Raw genomic sequence first — 21,482 nt, 5'->3', positions numbered from 1 at the left:
TATTTAAGAACCGTCAGAAGAGGAGACGCGTCACACAGCGGGAGCCTCCCTCCAGGCCAGCATGGATGCGGAGCGGCCCGGAGAAGACGATGAAGAAGAGAAGAAGATGAAGAAGAGAAAAAGAAAAGGTGATGAAGAAGAGAAGAAGATGAAGAGAAGAGCGGGAGCCTCCCCCCATGCCATGGGTGCGAAGCGGCCCGAGGAGAAGAAGATAGAAGACGCTGCGAAGGAGATGCTGGACGAGAACACCGCAGGAAGAACCAGAAGAGCCAGAAGAACCAGAAGAAGAAGAAGAAGAAGATGAAGGAAGATAGAAGAAAGAAGAAGCATTTAAATAAAGGAATTGTCAAAAACTGTCTCTTGTCATTTTTAACATTTTTGACAGTTTTTTAGTGAAATGGTAGGACCCTCTTACCATTTCATACGGGGGGGCGGGATCTGGGGGTCCCCTTGTTAAAGGGGGCTTCCAGATTCCGATAAGCCCCCCACCCGCAGACCCCCACAACCACCGGCCAGGGTTGTGGGGATGAGGCCCTTGTCCTCATCAACATGGGGACAAGGTGTTTTGGGGGGCTACCCCAAAGCACCCTCCCAATGTTGAGGGCATGTGGCCTGGTACGGTTCAGGAGGGGGGGCGCTCTCTCGCCCCCCCTCTTTTCCTGCGGCCTGCCAGGTTGCGTGCTCGGATAAGGGTCTGGTATGGATTTTTGGGGGGACCCCACGCTGTTTTTTTTAAAAATTTTGGCGGGGGGTTCCCCTTAAAATCCATACCAGACCCTTCAGGTCTGGTATGGAATTTAGGGGGACCCCCACGTCATTTTTTTTTTAAATTTTGGCCGGGGTTCCCCTTAATATCCATACCAGACCTGAAGGGCCTGGTATGGAATTTAGGGGGACCCCCACGTCATTTTTTTTTTTAATTTTGGTTCGGGGTTCCCCTGTGGGGAATTCCCATGCCGTTTTTATCAATGAACTTCTATGGGTATTGTCGGACCGGCAATGCAATAGCCGCGAGTAGTTTTAAATGACTTTTTTTCTTTGAAATGTCATTTTGCTCCTGAACCGTACCAGGCCACATGCCCTCAACATTGGGAGGGTGCTTTGGGGTAGCCCCCCAAAACACCTTGTCCCCATGTTGATGAGGACAAGGGCCTCATCCCCACAACCCTGGCCAGTGGTTGTGGGGGTCTGCGGGTGGGGGGCTTATCGGAATCTGGAAGCCCCCTTTAACAAGGGGACCCCCAGATCCCGGCCCCACCCTGTGTGAAATGGTAAGGGGGTACTTTTGTACCCCTACCATTTCACTAAAAAACTGTCAAAAATGTTAAAAATGACAAGAGACAGTTTTTGACAATTCCTTTATTTAAATGCTTCTTCTTTCTTCTTTCTTCTATCTTCCTTCATCTTCTTCTGGTTCTTCTGGCTCTTCTGGTTCTTCCTCCGGTGTTCTCATCCAGCATCTCCTCCGTGGCGTCTTCTATCTTCTTCTCCTCTGGCCGCTCCTCACCCATGGCATGGGGGGAGGCTCCCGCTCTTCTCTTCATCTTCTTCTCTTCTCCATCTTCTTTTCTTCTTCTCTTCTTCATCTTCTTCTCTTCTTCATCTTCTTCTCCGGGCCTCTCCGCACCCATGCTGGCATGGAGGGAGGCTCCTCTTCTGACGTTTCTTAAAAAACGGGGGGCGGGGGCACCTCTGATGCACGGGACATGAAGGGACTTCCCTGTGGCATTCCCCGTGACGTCACAGGGAAGTCCCGTCAAGTCACCGTGCGTCAGAGGGGGGCGGGGTCACCGGGTGGCCCCGCCCCCCGTTATTTAAGAACCGTCAGAAGAGGAGACGCGTCACACAGCAGGAGCCTCCCTCCATGCCAGCATGGATGCGGAGCGGCCCGGAGAAGACGATGAAGAAGAGAAGAAGATGAAGAAGAGAAAAAGAAAAGGAGATGAAGAAGAGAAGAAGATGAAGAGAAGAGCGGGAGCCTCCCCCCATGCCATGGGTGCGAAGCGGCCCGAGGAGAAGAAGATAGAAAACGCCGCGGAGGAGATGCTGGACGAGAACACCGGAGGAAGAACCAGAAGAGCCAGAAGAACCAGAAGAAGAAGAAGAAGATGAAGGAAGATAGAAGAAAGAAGAAGCATTTACATAAAGGAATTGTCAAAAACTGTCTCTTGTCATTTTTAACATTTTTGACAGTTTTTTAGTGAAATGGTAGGGGTACTTTTGTACCCCCTTACCATTTCACACAGGGGGGGCCGGGATCTGGGGGTCCCCTTGTTAAAGGGGGCTTCCAGATTCCGATAAGCCCCCCGCTCGCAGACCCCCACAACCACCGGCCAGGGTTGTGGGGATGAGGCTGTTGTCCTCATCAACATGGGGACAAGGTGTTTTGGGGGGCTACCCCAAAGCACCCTCCCAATGTTGAGGGCATGTGGCCTGATACGGTTCAGGAGGGGGGGCGCTCTCTCATCCCCCCTCTTTTCCTGCGGCCTGCCAGGTTGCTTGCTCGGATAAGTGTCTGGTATGGATTTTTGGGGGACCTCACGCCGTTTTTTAAAAAATTTTGGCGCGGGGTTCCCCTTAATATCCATACAAGACCTGAAGGGCTTGGTATGGAATTTAGGGGACCTCCTGTCATTTTTTTTTTCAATTTTGGTTCGGGGTTCCCCTGTGGGGAATTTCCATGCCATTTTTATCAGTGAACTTCTATGTGTATTGTCGGACCGGCAATGCAATAGCCGCGAGTAGTTTTAAATGACTTTTTTTCTTTGAAATGTCATTTTGCTGTCAGACTGTTCTAAACACGGGAAACATGCGCCCCTTGACAGGCATACTATAGACACCCCCCCCAGCTACGAAATTTAAAGGGATATTACACTTTTATTGTTTGACTTTAAGCATTATTAAAATCACTGCTCCTGAAAAAACGGCCGTTTTTAAAACTTTTTTTTGCATTGATACATGTCCCCTGGGGCAGGACCCAGGTCTCCAAACACTTTTTATGACAATAAATTGCATATAAGCCTTTAAAATTACCGCTTTTGATTATTCATGTTCGTGTCCCATAGACTTTAACGGTGTTCGCGTGTTCAAACAAACTTTTTTCCTGTTCGCATGTTCTGGTGCGAACCGAACAGGGGGGTGTTCGGCTCATCCCTACTCAGGAGGAGTAGCAGAATGTATTTTGCAAGTCATTGCAAGTATGCATGTGCTGTGTGAGAGAAATAACTTGTTATTATGCAAACTTTGTGTTAAAAAAAAAAAATCTTAATTTTTCCCTAGAATTGTGGGAAAAAATTACAACTTCAAAAAACTCACCATGCCTCTTACTAAATACGTTGGAATGTCTGCTTTCCAAAAAGGAGTCATTTGGGAGGTATTTGTACTTTCCTGGCTTGTTAGGGTCTCAAGAAATGAGATAGGCCGTCAGTACATCAGGTGTGATCAGGTGTGATTAATTTTCAGTGATTTGCACCATAACTTGTAGACTCTATAACTTTCATAGAGACCAAATAATATGCACTAATCTGGGTTATTTTTACTAAAGATATGTAGCAGTATACATTTTGGCCCAAATTTATGAAGAAAAGTGACTTATTTGCAAAATTTTACAATACAAACTAAAAAAAAGTGTTTTTTTTTTAAAATTGTCTCTCTTTTTTCGATTATATTGCAAAAAATAAAAAACTCAGCGGTGATTAAATACCACCAAAAGAAAGCTCTGTTTGTGAGAAAAAAATGATAAAAAATGTGTTTGGGTACAGTGTAGCATGTCTGAGTAATTGTAATTCAAAGTGTGAGAGTGCTGAAAGCTAAAAATTGGTCTGGGCAGGAAGGGTGTATAAATGTCCTGTATTGAAGTGGTTAAAATGCTCAACTATAACAACAGCCCTCAGATTCATGGTCTGCCTGTGTCCTGCCAAGCAGGAACATCAAAAGTCATCTCATCTCTAAAGATGGCTAAAAAGGCTCAGGCCTGCTCATGCACAATATTAACAGGTAGCTGCCCTGAAAGAGTCTGTAAAAATTGTCTGAAGAGTCAATTATTATTTTTCATAATATATTTGGCCTTTGAAGAATGGAGTGAAGGAGTCAGAGGTTAAACTATAGGTATCCTTAAACACAGGAATGGACGTGTACTGCAAGCTAAACTATTGCAATGTTTACTTTATTCCTAGCTTAAGTAGGAGAATTAGTGATCATATAGAGAAAAAAAGAAGGCAGCTTTATATTGATTTACATTCATAAAATGGTGAATTTTATAAAAAAAAGTAAAAGGTCTCACCGAAGACTGTCTGAAAAGCATTCTATTCCATATTTGGATATGCAGTATCCTCCACCACAGATACTGATTCTACCTGCCACACTGCTTACATTGACAATTCTCCCTCTTGCTTTTCGGATCAAGGGCAAGAAATGAAGTGTCACGTCCACGGCACCCAGTAGATTTACATTAATAACCTTCAAGAAATCATCTTTGGAAAGCCATTCATTGGGGCCTCCTGGAATACCAATGCCTGCATTGTTCACCAGGCCCCAGAGACCTGCAAATGAACATTATCAAATATTAAGAACATTATACTTATAGTTGCATTTAATTAACATTTTTCGAATTGATGATTATACAATTGTTACAGGTAACACTGCTAGACAAATGGAAGATGGCAGTGTTTTATATAGAGATAAATGGGTTAGCTTGCTACTTTCATCTTTCTAAAACATGACACCTTCAAAAATATTTAAATATTTAAAGTTAAAGTTAAGCCTGGTACACACAGGCTGAATATCAGCCAGTATAGGCCAGTTCAACAGAAACCAGCCAACATTCAGCCCGTGTGTACAGCAGGCTGTCTGACAGAAGCTGGCCGAACGTCCGGCTTCTGTCCAACAGGCATGCTGAAAAAACAGCAGCAGATCCTGCTTCTTTGAGTTTTCTCATCACTGCAGTCAAAAACAAATGTCGATTCAACCCACTGACGCTTAGAAAAACAAACAAACTTTCTTAGAACATTCTTTTCCTATTTTTTTTTCTTTGAAATTCTACCAATTTATGGCCATCTTTACACTTTAAGAATTTTGGTAAACTAAGGCAAGAAGAAAGGTGGGGGTTTATGGATACTATAAAATAAGGAAACTCTGAGTTAACTATATTTTCAGAATTCAGTTGCCTTACTCAACAGCAATCATTTTATTGACAGCATGCATTTTAAATATTATGAGGATAAATTACAGAGACTATATTAGACAAAACCTAGAGCAGTTGTGCTTGGCAACCAATCAGCTTCTACCTTCCATTTTCAACGCTTAACGGAACAAGTTAGGTCTGGCTCACACCTATGCAGGTCGCAGTTTGCATATTCCAGGTGCATTTTGCGTTTTTCAATACACATTTATGATCCATGGAAGTCTATGGAACCAAAAACAAGAAAAAAGTCCCTGGCTCTTTCCATAAAATGCACAGATGTGAACATGACCCATAGGAAACCATGTTAAATGGACTGTAGTATGTTTCTGCAAAACTGAAAACGCACTAAAAAATGCATAGGTGTGAACCAGGCCTAAAAGCTAGAAGCTGATTGGTTACAATGCACAGCTGCTCCAGATTTAGTAAAGTCCCCCCCATGTCTTTGAAAAATTCAACATCTGCCATTGCTTTCTCTTTTGTGACTTATTAGTTTAATCTTGTTCAGTCCACTGTGGTTCATTTTCTTATTTTGGAAATCTATTCATTACTTGAAAGAGTCTGTCCTTCTAACTGCTTCACACTATTCTTTTGCAGATACAGATATTTCGGAAGTTTAATTCCCACAGCTGGATCACAGCGATGGCTGAGTGGCCACTGTTATTCACATGTAAGTGTCATTCAAGCTGCAAGAATCTGCTGATTCTTGCAGCTGAAATCCAGTGTATGCGGATAAACGGCTATGTGAAAGAGGCCATATCATTCGACTGATTACTCATCCTGTTAAATTTCTATTTCAATTTGACTCATTTTATAATTTAAAGGTGTATTGATTTAAGACATCAACAGTGGCAATGCCCATCAACACTAGATGTCTGTGAACCCTGCTGCACCAAATATTGCAGATTTAATACCCAGCAATAACCACGGCATTGTGCTATTGCAACGTAATTATAATAACAACAATAATAATAATAATAATAATAATTTTCCCTGGGGACTCAAAGTGCTTTTCGAATTGATGTTGGGATCTTTGAAGAGAAGGATTTGTCAGATGTTGCTACAAGCCTAGGCTTATGCGTACATAACAATAATTCATTTTCTTCCCTAGCTTAGACTTAGTTTACGAGTACGCGCATTAAAATGCATGTTCTTAGATGCAGATTTTTGGTTTCTGTGTTATAGATCTGAAAGCAGCTCATGTTTATGCACCTGTGTGAATGCATTAAAAAAATGCAGCTGCTTTCAGATCTGTAATTAAAAAACACTTTTTGCTTCTACATGGCACAAATGGATAGAATTCAAAAACTCTCAGTCCTACAAAGCAATCAATATTTAATGACAAAAACCACTGCCCAAAAACAAGATTTATAAGAAAGTTCAAGAAAAACACACGGAAAATATAAGTTGTTTGCCCACTCTCATCTCCCCCCCCTTTTTTTTTCTTTTCTCTTCTATCTCCCTCGCCCCCCCCCTCTCCCTCTATCCCTTCTCCATTAAGACACAGTTTAAGCTAGTTAACAATTACTACTTCAATACATGAATACCTCGTTGTTACTTGAGTATATGTATTAGCATAAAAATATTGATACTGTATAAAATCATACTGTCTCCATAAACTGTCCTAAAATGTATTCAACCCAAATGTCATATGTACCACTTTTTCTGCAAATGTAACACTATAACGTTGTTTTGTGATTACTTGTTCTTTCAATAAAAACCTTTGTGAAACAAAAAAAAAAAAACACTTGTACAGTATCTCACAAAAGTGAGCACACCCCTCACCTTTTTGTAAATATTTTATTATATCTTTTCATGTGACAACACTGAATAAATGGCACTTTGCTACAATGTAAAGTAGTCAGTGTACAGTTTGTATAACAGTGTAAATTTGCTGTCCCCTCAAAATAACTCAACACACAGCCATTAATGTCTAAACAGCTGGCAGCAAAAGTGAGTACAGCCCTAAGTGAAAATATTCAAATTAGGCCCAATTAGACATTTTCCCTCCCCAGTGTCATGTGACTCATTAATGTTACAGGGTCTCAGGTGTGAATGGGGAGCAGGTGTGTTAAATTTGGTGTTATCGCTCTCACTCTCTCATACTGGTCACTGGTAGTTCAACATGGGACCTTATGGCAAAGAACTCTCTGAGGATCTGAAAAAAAAGAATGATTGCTCTACATCAGGGGTAGGCAACTAGTAGCCCTCCAGCTGTTGTGGAACTACATTTCCCATGAGGCATTGCAAGGCTGGCAGCTACAATTACTCCCAGAGGCATGATGGGACTTGTAGTTCTGCAACAGCTGGAGGGCCCCAGGTTGCCTACCCCTGCTCTACATAGAGATGGCCTAGGCTATAAGAAGATTGCCAAGACCCTGAAACTGAGCTGAAGCACGGTGGCCAAGACCATACTGCAGTTTAACAGGACAGGTTCCACTCAGAAAATGCCTCTCCATGGTTGACCAAAGAAGTTGAGTGCACATGCTTAGCATCATATCCAGAGGTTGTCTTTGGGAAATAGATGTATGATTGCTGCCAGCATTGCTGCAGAGGTTGAATGGGGTGAGGGGTCAGCCTGTCAGTGCTTAGACCATACCCCGCACACTGCATCAAATTGGTCTTCATGGCTGTCGTCCCAGAAGGAAGCCTCTTCTAAAGGGTTTGCTGAAGACAAGCAGACTAAGGACATGGATTACTGGAACCATATCCTGTGGTCTGATGAGACCAAGATAAACTTATTTGGTTCAGATGGTATCAAGCGTATGTGGCGGCAACCAGGTAAGGAGTACAAAGACAAGTGTGTCTTGCCTACAGTCAAGCATGGTGGTGGGAATGTCATAGTTTGGGGCTGCATGAGTGCTGCTGGCACTGGGAAGCTACAGTTCATTGAGGGAACAATGAATGCCAACATGTACTGTGACATACTGAAGATTCCAACATGATAACAACCCCAAACACACCTCCAAGACAACCATTGTCTTGCTAAAGAAGCTGAGGGTAAAGGTGATGGACTGGCCAAGCATGTCTCCAGACCTAAACCCTATTGAGCATCTGTGGGGCATCTTCAAACGGAAGGTGGAGGAGCGCAAGGTCTCTAACATCCACCAGCTCCATGATGTCGTCATGGAGGAGTGGAAGAGGACTCCAGTGGCAACCTGTGAAGCTCTGGTGAACTCCATGCCAAAGAGGGTTAAGGCAGTGCTGGAAAATAAAGGTGGCCACACAAAATTTTCACACTTCGGGCCCAGTTTGGACATTTTCACTTAGGGGTGTACTCACTTTTGTTGCCAGCGTTTTAGACATTAATGGCTGTGTGTTGAGTTATTTTGAGGGGACAGCAAATTTGCACTGTTATACAAGCTGTACACTCACTACTTTACATTGTAGCAAAGTGTCATTTCTTCAGTGTTGTCACATGAAAAGATATAATAAAATATCTACAAAAATGTGAGGGTTGTACTCACCTTCGTGAGATACTGTATATGCTTTTTTTTTTTTTTTTTTTTTTACGGCTGTGTGAATGAAGCCTTAAAAAGGAAAAAAATACAGTACCTTGCAAAAGTATTCACCCCCTTGGCTTTTTACCTATTTTGTTACATTACAGCCTTTAGTGCAATATTTTTTTAATTTGAATTATATGTCATGGATCAGAACACAATAATCTAAGTTGGTGAAGTAAAATTAGAAAAATATATACTTGAAACTATTTTTCAGAAATAAAAAACTGATAATTGGCATGTGCCTATGTATTCACCCCCTTTGTTATGAAGCCCATAAAAAGCTCTGGTACAACCAATTACCTTCAGAAGTCACATAATTAGTGAAATGATGTCCACCTGTGTGCAATCTAAATGTCACATGATCTGTCATTACATATACACACCTTTTTTGAAAGGCCCCAGAGGCTGCAACACTTAAGCAAGAGGCACCACTAACCAAACACTGCCATGAAGACCAAGGAACTCTCCAAACAAGTAAGGGACAATGTTGCTGAGAAGTACAAGTCAGGGTTAGGTTATAAAAAATATCCAAATCTTTGATGATCCTTAGGAGCACCATAAAATCTATCATAACCAAATGGAAAGAACTTGGCACAATAGAAAACCTGCCAAGAGATGGCCGCACACCAAAACTCACGGACTGGGCAAGGAGTGCATTAATCAGAGAGGCAGCACAGAGACCTAAGGTAACCCTGGAGGAGCTGCAGAGTTCCACAGCAGAGACTGGAGTATTTGTACATAGGACAATAAGCCGTACGCTCCATAGAGTTGGGCTTTATGGCAGAGTGGCCAGAAGAAAGCTATTACTTTCAGCAAAAAACAAAATGGCATGTTTTAAGTTTGCGAAAAGGCATGCGGGAGACTCCCAAAATGTATGGAGGAAGGTGCTCTGGTCTGATGAGACTAAAGTTGAACTTTTTGGCCATCAAAGAAAACGCTATGTCTGGCGCAAACCCAACACATCACATCACCCAAAGAACACCATCCCCACAGTGAAACATAGTGGTGGCAGCATCATTCTGTGGGGATTTTTTTCAGTAGAGTTGAGGGAAAGATGGATGGTGCTAAATACATGAATATTCTTGAGCAAAACCTGTACCACTCTGTGTGTGATTTGAGGCTAGGACGGAGGTTCACCTTCCAGCAGGACAATGACCCCAAACACACTGCTAAAGCAACACTTGAGTGGTTTAAGGGGAAACATGTAAATGTGTTGGAATGGCCTAGTCAAAGCCCAGACCTCAATCCAATAGAAAATCTGTGGTCAGACTTAAAGATTGCTGTTTACAAGCCCAAACCATCCAACTTCAAGGAGCTGGAGCAGTTTTGCAAGGAGGAATGCGCAAAAATTCCAGTGGTAAGATGTGGCAAGCTCATAGAGACTTATCCAAAGCGACTTGGAGCTGTGATAGCCTTTAAAGGTGGCTCTACAAAGTATTGACTTTAGGGGGGTGAATAGTTATGCACATTGACGTTTTCTGTTATTTTGTCCTATTTGTTGTTTGCTTCACAATAATAATAAAAAAAAATCTTCAAAGTTGTGGGCATGTTCTGTAAATTAAATGATGCAAATCCTCAAACAATCTATGTTAATTCCAGGTTGTGAGGCAACAAAACACGAAAAATGCCAAGGGGAGTGAATACTTTTGCAAGGCACTGTATAAGTCAGCAGCTACAAAAACTGCAGCTGCTGACTTTAAGGCTTCATTACCATAGCTGTAACAAAACGCATATTCAACTGTTTTTTCGTTATGCTTTTTTGAATTTTAGGTGTCTATTTAGTATCAAGAAAAAAAAACTCTTCTTTTATTAACTATATTCATATAGAGGGCTGTTTCTAGAGACCCATAGCAAGAAATAGACTTTGAATATTTCTCACAGGGCACTGCGGAAACTTCAAGCACCTGCACAGGTTATTGAAAGACTCAAATTAATCTTTTGCCTAACAATATCAAATTTAGAGTTTAGGCTTTAAATCGACTCTGTCACTTGAAAAAAAATCAAGAAAGAAGCAACCTGCAAAAGATGAGCTACAACCTCTGGCATATACTGTATTTCACATCTGACACTCTTATGCCGCGTACACATGGTCGGATTTTCCGACCGGAAATGTTCCATGTGAGCCTGTTGTCCGAAAGTCCGACCGTGTGTATGTTCCATCGAACATTTGCTGTCTGAATTTCCGCACACAAATGTTTTAGAGCAGGTTCTCAAATTTTCCGACAACAAAAGCTGTTGTCGGAAAGTCCGATCGTGTGTACACAAGTCCGTCGCACAAAAGTTCACGCATGCTGTGAATCAAGCAGAAGGAGCCCCACTGGTTATTAAACTTCCTTTTTCTTGGCTCGACATATGTGTTGTACATCACCGCGTTCTCACATTCGGAATTTTGGGCCAACATTTGTGTGACTGTGTGTATGCAAGACAAGTTTGAGCCAACATCCTTTGGAAAAAAATCCACGGTTTTGTTGTCGGAAAATCCGATCGTGTGTACGGGGCATTAGAGTGTCTACATCCCCCTATTGCACATGGTGCATACATTTGATGTACCCAACATTGCAGGACTCAGTAGGCTGCCTTTTTTTAAACAAAAATTTCCAGGCAACATAATAATTTTAGGTGTTTTGCAGAAATCAAAAACATGATTTTTTTTTTAATGTAGGTGGCCTGGTGAGTCTGTCCCTGTTGAGTTACGAATGCTACCATGTAACCCAGGAGAGCCACTATAAGGCCCCAGAGAGAAACATTTTCAAAATCAAATATAAATCATATATACCATTAAAAATATTTATTAAAAAAATGTGGGGAAGCATGTCAAGAATTCCAAAACAATTTTTAACCCATATTTCTATTGCCCAAATGCTTTTCTACTCCGTTTAGATTCCCACTGTATTGGGGCAAATCCAGCTGCTAACTAGAAAAAAATGTGCACAATTATCAAAGCAGATGAGAAACATATGCAAAATGAAAATACAAATGCTGAAAATGCACTAAGCACCTTTTTCTTTAATAATAGTGGAAGCCCACTTGGCAGCAGAATTGACACTTTGACTGTCAGTGACATCCAGTATTACTGTTTGAAGTCTACTGGAGGCCTCTTTCTCCAGGTTCTGTGCCCCCTTCTCTGTCAAACAAGCAGCCAGAACATTTATTCCCTGACTGTCCAGTTGTTTCGCCAACAGGTTGCCAAATCCAGTGTCACATCCAGTAATAAAGACATATTTATCTGAAAGATCCTCCAGTATCTGACTCTGTCTATGCCACCTGTATAGGAAGATCAGGCCCAACACCACTAGCAGAGGAAGCCACATGATATCAGTAGGATGAAGTCACTGTAACAGAAACAAAAATACAGCGGCATGTTAGGAAGGTGACACACAATTAGCCTTCATACACATATGTATCCTACACATATTTAAGCTTTCTAGAATGTTAGTTTTTTTCCAGAAATTGCAAGCAGTAACCTCAAGTAAGTACAATTCAGAAACCAAATCCTCAGTAAGCATATGCCATCCAAGCACAATCATTTGATCACTTGTGATCACATTACCGTATAATATGTTAGACTCTGTAATTACTACTACACCATGTAAACAAAACACAGACATGTTGGATCTTTAGGATTTGGCAATACACTATGAAGCAGATGTATAGAAAGTGTGCTAAAGGATTTACAGTGGGGACGGAAAGTATTCAGACCCCCTTAAATTTTTCACTCTTTGTTATATTGCAGCCATTTGCTAAAATCATTTAAGTTAATTTTTTTTGCTCATTAATGTACACACAGCACCCCATATTGACAGAAAAACACAGAATTGTTGACATTTTTGCAGATTTATTAAAAAAGAAAAACTGAAATATCACATGGTCCTAAGTATTCAGACCCTTTGCTGTGACACTCATATATTTAACTCAGGTGCTGTCCATTTCTTCTGATCATCTTTGAGATGGTTCTACACCTTCATTTGAGTCCAGCTGTGTTTGAGTATACTGATTGGACTTGATTAGGAAAGCCACATGACTAGTGTAGTCCAGATGAACCCATCTTATCCCATACTGTTAGCCACCCATACTCCACCCTCTTACCAACTTAAATAATGAGACCACACCTTTCTTCTGGAGTATTAATGGCCATAACAGCCTTTTATTAAACAACTGTATAAATACCTCCAATCAACTTAAATATATCAATAACATATAACTTCAGAATAAAGCAACATGTTTTAACCCAATCTGTTGGTCAATGACGGAGCTACCCCTTTTCACCACATATCCAAACAGTACACTGCAGGAACATAGTTCCAAACTGATAAGGCCTCCAGCTGTGCCGCTCGGAGACAACCCCCTCCTGCAGTGCAACAATACCGGTATTCCTTTCAGGAATACACAGGAGGGGCCATACTATTGATGACCCCCCACCCCTTTTACCACATTTTATTTACCGCTACCATCACTGACCAACAGCGACAAACCAGCCACAGCCCGAAAGGATGAAACCTTATCCTTAAGGGCCCCTCCACACCCTCAAAGCCCGTTGTATGCCTTCCTGCAACCCCATAGTCCATAAATCAGTTCCCACATCTGTGAGGTGAACTCCATCCCTTCGCAAATATAGGCCTACATTTATCTCCAACTCCCTGTGGCGGATAACCATGCCCCCTTGCTGAACCAAAAACCTCCCCACTACCTTATTGACTCGTATACGAGCCTTGTTGATTCGCACCACCGACCTTGCATTGCGCCACGAAGTTCGTGCCACAATATCGGACCATAGCAACAATGTGTTCGGAAAAATAGTGTGTAAGTGCAACAGATCAGCTTTTACATCTGCTATCAGTTCCCTGACCGTACGCACCCCCAAATCGTTACCTCCAGCGTGTATGACCAATACATCCGGAGGCCTATCTAGCCATGCATATCGTTCCACCTCTGAAACCACTCTACCCCACATCATTCCTGGTCTCCCCAACCACCTGATAAAAGCCTCCCTCCGTGATATGCCTAACTGACGCCCGTCCGGCCTCGCATCACCTCTCCTTGCCCCCCAACACACGTAGGAGTGTCCCAGTATCCAGATGAGGCGTGGAGACACTCCATCTGAAACGAAAAGACAACAAGGCGGGTGATATCACCAAAACAACACAAACAAAACCCCACTACATGTGTGAAAACAACCAAAATTAGTGACTATATATATATATATTTTTTTTTTTTAATTATTCCAGTACTAATTGCGGGCGAATGTATGTACGGAATCTCTCTGATTCCCATCTACCAATCCTCCTTACAGCTACCTCATCCAACCCGCATCTGGCAGCTTCTGTAGCCGCCCCAATGCGAAAGGAGTGTGAGGCGTATGCCTTCCCATCTAAACCAATCTCCGATAAGCATTTCCGAAACACAGCCACAAATTGAAACCTTGATAGGTACGACCCATCCTCATGACATAAAAATGGTCCCTCACCTACCGGTCTCATCTTCCCAAAATCACCCACCGTCCTCACCGGACACACTGCTGATCCCGGCAAGGCATGCAGCCATACATCTATACCTTTTCCCAACTGATCTGTTTTCGACCTCCGTAGCCGTAAACACACCTTATCCATGTAAGACCGCACATCCTGTACTAAAATACCCCCCGCGTCCTTCCTGGACGGGCTAACTAACTCTCCCACCCGAAAAGCCCCAAAAAACGCCAGCGAAAAAGCCGCTGTAAACAGTAAACGCTCATAACTTGAGTTGCACACCGACCCCAGTTGGTCACAAATTGCTGCCAGGTTTGCGAAAGTGACCGGCCGTCGGTTATCCTTTTTCTTGCTTCCCTTCCTGTACCCTTTTAATGCCTGCCTCACCCAAAAATCCTTCGTCCAATCCTCTTTTCCTTGTAACTTAAACAGGAATGACAATGCAGCCAACTTTTTACCAATAGACGATACCGCCACCCTGTCTTCCATATTTCTGGACACAAAATACAGGACCGTTAATCTCACCTCCCTGCCGTCCTCACCCGCTCCAGCTTCCCGGACCAGTCCCAACCATTCTTTCCATACCTTCCCATATGCCACCCATGTGGACTCACTCACAGACCGTTGTATCCATCCTGCGACGACTCCAAGGCCAGCTCCCAAATCCAACCTGGGCAAGGAATTCCTTCCTTCTCTGCAGCCGGAGCTAGTTCCCTGAACTTGTCCCACTGAAAGCGAGACAGCGAATCAGCCAATGTGTTGTCAATCCCCGGTATATGTACAGCGTAAATGAAGATATTCAACTGCAAACACCGTAATACCAACTGTCGCAGTAACCTTATGACAGGTTGGGAAGACGCTGACATGCGATTGACTACCTGCACCACCCCCATATTGTCGCAGTTCAATCTTAACTTTAAATTCCAGCAAGACCTTCCCCACAATTCCATAGCCAGCACTACTGGAAACAATTCCAGTAGTACCAGGTTACGCAGAAAGCCAGCTTCCACCCAAGATTTTGGCCATGGTTCCGCGCTCCATTGCCCCTGAAAAAACGCCCCATAACAAGTAGATCCCGCCGCGTCTGTAACCAACTCCACATCAAAATTACTTACTGGACCCGACATCCACACCGACTTCCCGTTGTATTCCATCAGAAATTGATACCATACCTTTAGGTCCTCCCGATGTTCTTTTGTAAGCCTAATGTAATGGGCCGGTGCTTTTACCCCCGCTGTAGCCGCCGACAGCCGTCGGCAAAAAACCCTACCCATTGGTATGATCCTGCAAGCAAAGTTCAACTTACCGGGCGGGACCGGAAGTGGATGGAGGAGTGAGTCAGTGAGGAGCGGTGTGAGTGCTCTCCTCACCCCACCTATTGCTTGGTAAAAGCCCAGGAGTATATGGCCGGAGGTTACCGGTAGCCTACTGCCTGCTACCTGCTGCTGCCTGAAACTAGTGGATGCGGCTTGCGGGTCGGTGACATGTGTGTCCGTTCGCCGTTTGCCCCTACCTAAAGTGGCGTCCCCTCTCCCAGGAAGCTGAGGTGCTCTCCTCTTCAACACTGTCGGGTCCTCCTGCCACTCGCCAGGTGTCGCTGGAGTCGTGTGAGACCTGGAAACGAAACCGCGACACGATCTCGCGGGAACACATGAGCAGAGACACTCACAGAAAGGGCTGACGTCAAGGTGTCAGCAGGGAAGGACCGCTGAGACCGCTGAGAGCGACACTGTGGAGAAAGGCTGATTGGACACCGGATATGTTATGAAGACTCTGACCCTGTGTATCCTGAGGAGAGTTCCACTCATCTGGGGGGTGAGTCTTTGGAGGGGTGAGTGGAAATTTAAAGTGGGATAGAAGGAAGGGCTGCTATCTTCTATGACACCACCCTTATGCCTCCACTGAGGGAAGAAGCATAAATAAGTCATAGAGCTTGTGAGACTTGTTGGTGACATGTAACTGGGTAGTGGCACATGGTAAAATATCAGCTCATACTGTGGCATACTGCATTGAGAAGTTTAAACTCAGGGCTCTATCAGACGACACGTTTGAAGCTTGAAATACTCCTAAAAGTGCCTCCCTTTACATTTACCACTCCCCTATATTGACTCCTTTTTTTTTTTTTTCTCCTGGCCCCTTTATGTATTGTTGCAGCACGAGAGTTCATACAAATTAGCTGTGGCCAGGAGGGGTTAGAAATGTCGACAAGAAGGAAGGGGGACGAGCAAGTAAACACGGAAGCTATGGGGTCTCAGTCCCTGCGTTCAGCTAAAGAGAAAGAAAAAGACAAGGGTGGAGTGTCAACGGTAGCGGGGGCAACGGCAGCGGCGGTTGCAGCAACTGCAAAATTGGAGAGACTGGTTAATGCAACGGACCACACACCAACGAAAGGGGGGCAGCAGGTACAAAGCAAGACAGCATCGGACAGGAAGAGCCTGGGAAAGACGAACACGCTTTCAAGTAGTATTACAATAAAGAATCCCTCAAATAAAGGTGCAGGTGTGGTGGGAAAAACATCTGAAACAAGTAGTACCCAGATCCATGTAACAGAAGGCGAACCAACTCTTAAAGAAATTCTTTCAGCAATCAACGCCTGCAAACAATCTCTGACCAATATGTCAGATCAAATGAAAGACATAAAGGAAGAACTAGCCCAGGTAAGCCAAGATCTCAAGAAAATGGCAGAAAGAGTCACAGAAATAGAAGGAAGAATAAGTCTGCTGGAGGATGACTTGAACCCAATGAAGCAAGAGATAAAAGCACAGAAAGATCAGACAAAAAGGCTTATGGAAAAATTTGACGAAATGGAAAACACACTCAGGAGAGACAATGTGAGGATAGTAGGACTCCCAGAGAAGAGTGAGGGATTAGACCCGATAGGTTTCATGGAAAAATGGCTAATTGAGACTTTTGGGAGAGAGACATTTTCACAACAGTTCTCTATTGAAAGGGCACATAGAGTTCCATTTAGACCTCCCGCTCAGGGAAGCCCCCCAAGAGCCTTGTTACTGAAATTTTTAAACTATAAGGATAAGGTGACCCTTCTACGAAGGGCTAGGGAAAGGGGGAACCTGTATTATAATGGAGCCAGGATATCAATGTACCCTGACTTTTCACCCGAACTGCAGAAGCGTAGGATGGAATTTCTGGGAATCAAGCGTAGCCTCCAAATGTTTGACATTACGTACGCTCTTCTTTATCCTGCTAGGCTTCGGGTAAATGCATTTGGGGGAAGTCAGATCTTTGAGTCCCCAGAGAGGGCGCGAGCATGGTTGGAAGAAAAAAAAGATCAGCTTTCGTCAAAATAAGCAGGGGCTGTAAATGAGAATAAAATGATATACTTTGTATGAGTGGGGTGGGGGGACTCACAGGGTTGAGATAGAACAAGAGATAGGTTTGTGTTTGAGCGTAGGGAGGAGGAGAGGGTGGGGGGGTGGGGGGAGGGCGGGAGAGTTGAGAATAAGCAAGGAAGGGGTAGAGGAGTGTGAGACGGTCATTAAAAAAGCCTACAAGGGGGACCTAGAATGGTGTGGGGGGGGAGGGGTGGGGTTGGAGAGGCGGGAAGGGGAGGGCAATATTTATAGTAAGAAGATACAGAAAAGGGCACGTTTGAATTACAGGATCGTAAGGAAATTTTTCTTGCACAAAAATAATATTTTCTTTCACAGGGTTACACTGAATACACTAGTAAAATATAAATAACTATGGTAAACACGTATGACATGTGTATTATGAGTATGTCTCTAGGATTTGATGTCACTAAAGTAAAAAGTTTGAGTGTTGGGGAAAAACCCCTCTTATTAGTAGAGTTAAGCACTTGTTTCCCTTTTTTTTTTTTTTTTTTTCTCTGGCTCCTTTTACTGCCTGTTCCCCTTACTATAGGATCTCCTGTTCATAAGCATAAGCAATAGATTATGGTTCTGATCATTGGGTCATGGAATGTTAGAGGGTTGAGTTCCCCTGTTAAAAGAGCAGCAGTACTTGATGGTTTGGATACATTTAACCACTTCAATACCAGGCACTTAGACACCTTCCCGCCCAGCCCAATTTTCACCTTTCAGTGCTGTTGCAATTTGAATGACAATTGCGCGGTCATGCTACACTGTACCCAAACAAATTTTTTATCATTTTTTTCCCACAAATAGAGCTTTCTTTTGGTGGTATTTGATCACCTCTGCGGTTTTTATTTTTTGCGCAACAAATAAAAAAAGACCGAAAATTTCGAAAAAAAAACAAGTTTTTCTTTGTTTCTGTTAATTTTTTTTGTAAATAAGTATGCTTTCTCCTTCAATAATGGGCACTGATATGGCTGCACTGATGGGCACTGATACGGCGGCACTGATGGGCACCGATGAGGTGGCACCAATGAGGTGGCACTGATGAGGTGGCACTAACGGGCACTGATGATGGGCACTTATAGGCGGCACTGATGGGCACTGATAGGTGGCACTGATGGGCACTGATAGGTGGCACTGGTATGCGGCACTGATGGGCACTCATAGGTGGCACCGATGGGCACACATAGGCGGCACTGATGGGCACTCGTAGGTGGCATTGACTGGTATATATGGGTGGCACTGATGGGTACTTATGTGTGGCACTGATGTGTGGCACTGATGGGCACTGATAGGTGGGCACTGATGGGCACAGATGGGCACAGATGGGCACTGACAGGTGGCACCGATGGGCAATGACAGTTGGCACAGATGGGCAATGACAGGTGGCACTGAAAAAAGCATTGCTGGGCAGATCTGGGCATTGCTGGGCAGATCATGGATATAATAGTGCCAATCAGTGCCCATTTGTGGGCACTGATTGGCACAGATTGGGCACATGTGGATAGCCATGGGGTACATACCTGGCCATCCACGTTGCCCCTTCCCTGGTGGTCCTAGTGGCATCCCTGGTAGTCCAGTGGGGTGATCTGAGGGGGGGCTGCGCTGATAAACAATCAGCGCAGACCCCCCCTGCCAGGAGAGCCGCCGATCGGCTCTCCTCTACTTGCGTCTGTCAGACGCGAGTGAGGAAGAGCCGATCAACGGCTCTTCCTATTGACAGCGTGATCAGCCGTGATTGGACACGGCTGATCACGTGGTAAAGAGCCTCCGCCGGAGGCTTTTTACCAAGATCAGTGTAGCGGTGTGTCAGACTGACACACCGCTCCACCGATCGCCGCGATACGCGCCCCCGGGGGCGCGCTGCGGCATGTTATCCTGCTGGACGTCATATGACGTCCAGTCAGGATAACACAACCACTTCCCGGACGTCAATCCGCTATAGGGCGGGCGGGAAGTGGTTAAAGTTGAGATTGCCTGTCTGCAAGAGACACACCTGACAAAAGATACTAAAATTAACTTGTGGAATAAGAGATATCAACACCAGTTCCACTCTACACACACCTCCTACTCAAGAGGAGTATCAACTTTGATTGGTTGTGGAGTAGCATTCACTTGCAGACAGTGCAGGGTAGACGAAGAGGGGCGGTATGTGCTCTTGCATTGCGTAATAGAGAATCTGGAATGCGTACTGGCTAATTTATATATCCCTCCCCCGTTTAAACTGGATATTATGCATAACCTCATGGAATTTATAATTGACAAGACTGGGTTACCAGTTATAATAGTCAGGGATTTTAATATAGTCTTGGATAGTAAAGTAGATAGACTTCCAGGGGGGAAACAGAGCCAAGGAAAACAGGAAAACCGGATGAGACAATTCCTTCAAGAAGCAGGGTTGTCTGACATGTGGAGAATACGGAACCCGAGGGCCTCACAATTTTCGTGCTACTCGAGTTCCTGCGCTTCACTGTCAAGGATAGATCTAGTTTTAGGTAATGGATCAGCATCACAAGTAATAAATAATATAAACTACCAACCTAGAGGGGTATCGGACCATTCCCTGCTTACAATCTCGATAAACCCGGGACACAAGAAAATATATAGAACATGGAAGATGAACCCAGCTTGGTTGGAAGTAATAGAGAATCAGGAAGGGGTAATAGCAGAATTAAAGGAATTTATAAAACTTAATTCGGGCACCACATCGAAGGGGGTATTGTGGGACGCACTGAAGGCATACCTAAGGGGCTCACTCTTACAGAAGGTGTCAAAAATTAAAAAAACATCACGGGACTGGGAGGAGCGGTTCAAGAGGGAACTAATTGATGCTGAAAGGGAGTACACGAATGAACCTTCCCCTGAAAAACAGAGAGTCTGGGAGAATAAACAACAAAGGTATAAGGATATAATAATTAGGAAAGTAGGAAATAAAAGGGCATTTCAGAAACAAGTTATGTATGGGGAAGGGGAAAAAGTAGGGAAGATACTGGCCCATATAGTCAGGTCCGGCTCCCCCACATCCATGGTCCCAGCCATTACGACCTCAGGAGGCGAGATATCATCTCAATTAGAAGTAATCACTGAGACGTTTAAAGAATACTATAAAGGGCTATATAAATCTTGTGGGACTATGGATGAGAGAGAAATGGACAATTTTTTTCAAAATATTGACATTCCAACATTGGAGGGGATGGATATTGATGAATTGGAAAGACCAATTACTGTAGAAGAGATCAAAATGGCGGTATCAGAAATGGCCAATCATAAATCACCCGGTTCCGATGGTCTCCCAGTTGAGATATATAAACAGTATGGGGAAGTACTATTTCAGGAACTTTTGGACGTGTTTAATTGGGCAAAAGAGAAAGGGAGCTTACCCACATCAATGACGGAAGCCACAATAATAGTATTGCATAAGGAGGGGAAAGACCCCCTGGACCCTGGGTCATATAGACCTATATCTTTACTCTGTGCAGATGTAAAGATCTTAGCAAAAATTTTAGCTGCCAGAGTAAAGAAAGTGATCCATAAAATAGTCCACCCGGACCAGACGGGATTTATACCCCATCGAACAACCAGTATGAATATTAGGAGAGTTCTATTGAACTTACAGATTCCCACGGAAAATAGGGGCTCTAGGGCAATTCTACTGTTGGATGTGGTAAAAGCATTCGACAGTTTAGAATGGGAATATATCTGGAGAGTATTAAAGGAGTATGGTTTCGGTCCTTCATTCATTAATTGGGTTAAAGTATTGTATAATGAACCAAATGCGAAAGTAAAAATCAACAACGATTACTCGACTGGGTTTAAATTAGAGAGGGGCTCAAGGCAGGGATGCCCTTTATCTTCCATGATTTTTGCTTTAGCTATGGAGCCATTAGCTACAACAGTACGGCAAGATAGAATAATAGAGGGGTTCCGGAGGGAGGATGGTGAGGAGCGGATCGCATTATACGCGGACGATGTCCTCATATTCATGGGAGATACTGAGGGA

At 43.7% G+C, this 21,482-nt stretch overlaps 1 protein-coding gene across 2 annotated transcripts in view; it reads right to left on the bottom strand.

Annotated features, from left to right (window-relative positions):
* Positions 1–21,482, bottom strand: part of LOC141127438 (retinol dehydrogenase 16-like) — a 198,537-nt gene that overhangs the window by 146,759 nt on the left and 30,296 nt on the right. For both annotated transcript variants that reach the window (XM_073613871.1, XM_073613868.1), the window contains exons 2-3: positions 11,681–12,014; positions 4,283–4,541 (exon numbers count right to left, since the gene is read on the bottom strand). In XM_073613871.1, the coding sequence (XP_073469972.1) occupies positions 4,283–4,541; positions 11,681–11,993 (572 nt within the window). In that variant the 5' untranslated portion in view covers positions 11,994–12,014. The remainder of the gene's footprint in view (positions 1–4,282; positions 4,542–11,680; positions 12,015–21,482) is intronic.

Source organism: Aquarana catesbeiana, linkage group LG02 (genome assembly GCF_042186555.1).
Source record: "Aquarana catesbeiana isolate 2022-GZ linkage group LG02, ASM4218655v1, whole genome shotgun sequence".
In the NCBI taxonomy this organism is placed as follows: Eukaryota; Metazoa; Chordata; class Amphibia; order Anura; family Ranidae; genus Aquarana; species Aquarana catesbeiana.
The sequence above is the reverse complement of the archived record's forward strand: the minus strand, read 5'-3'. Positions and strand labels throughout refer to the sequence as shown.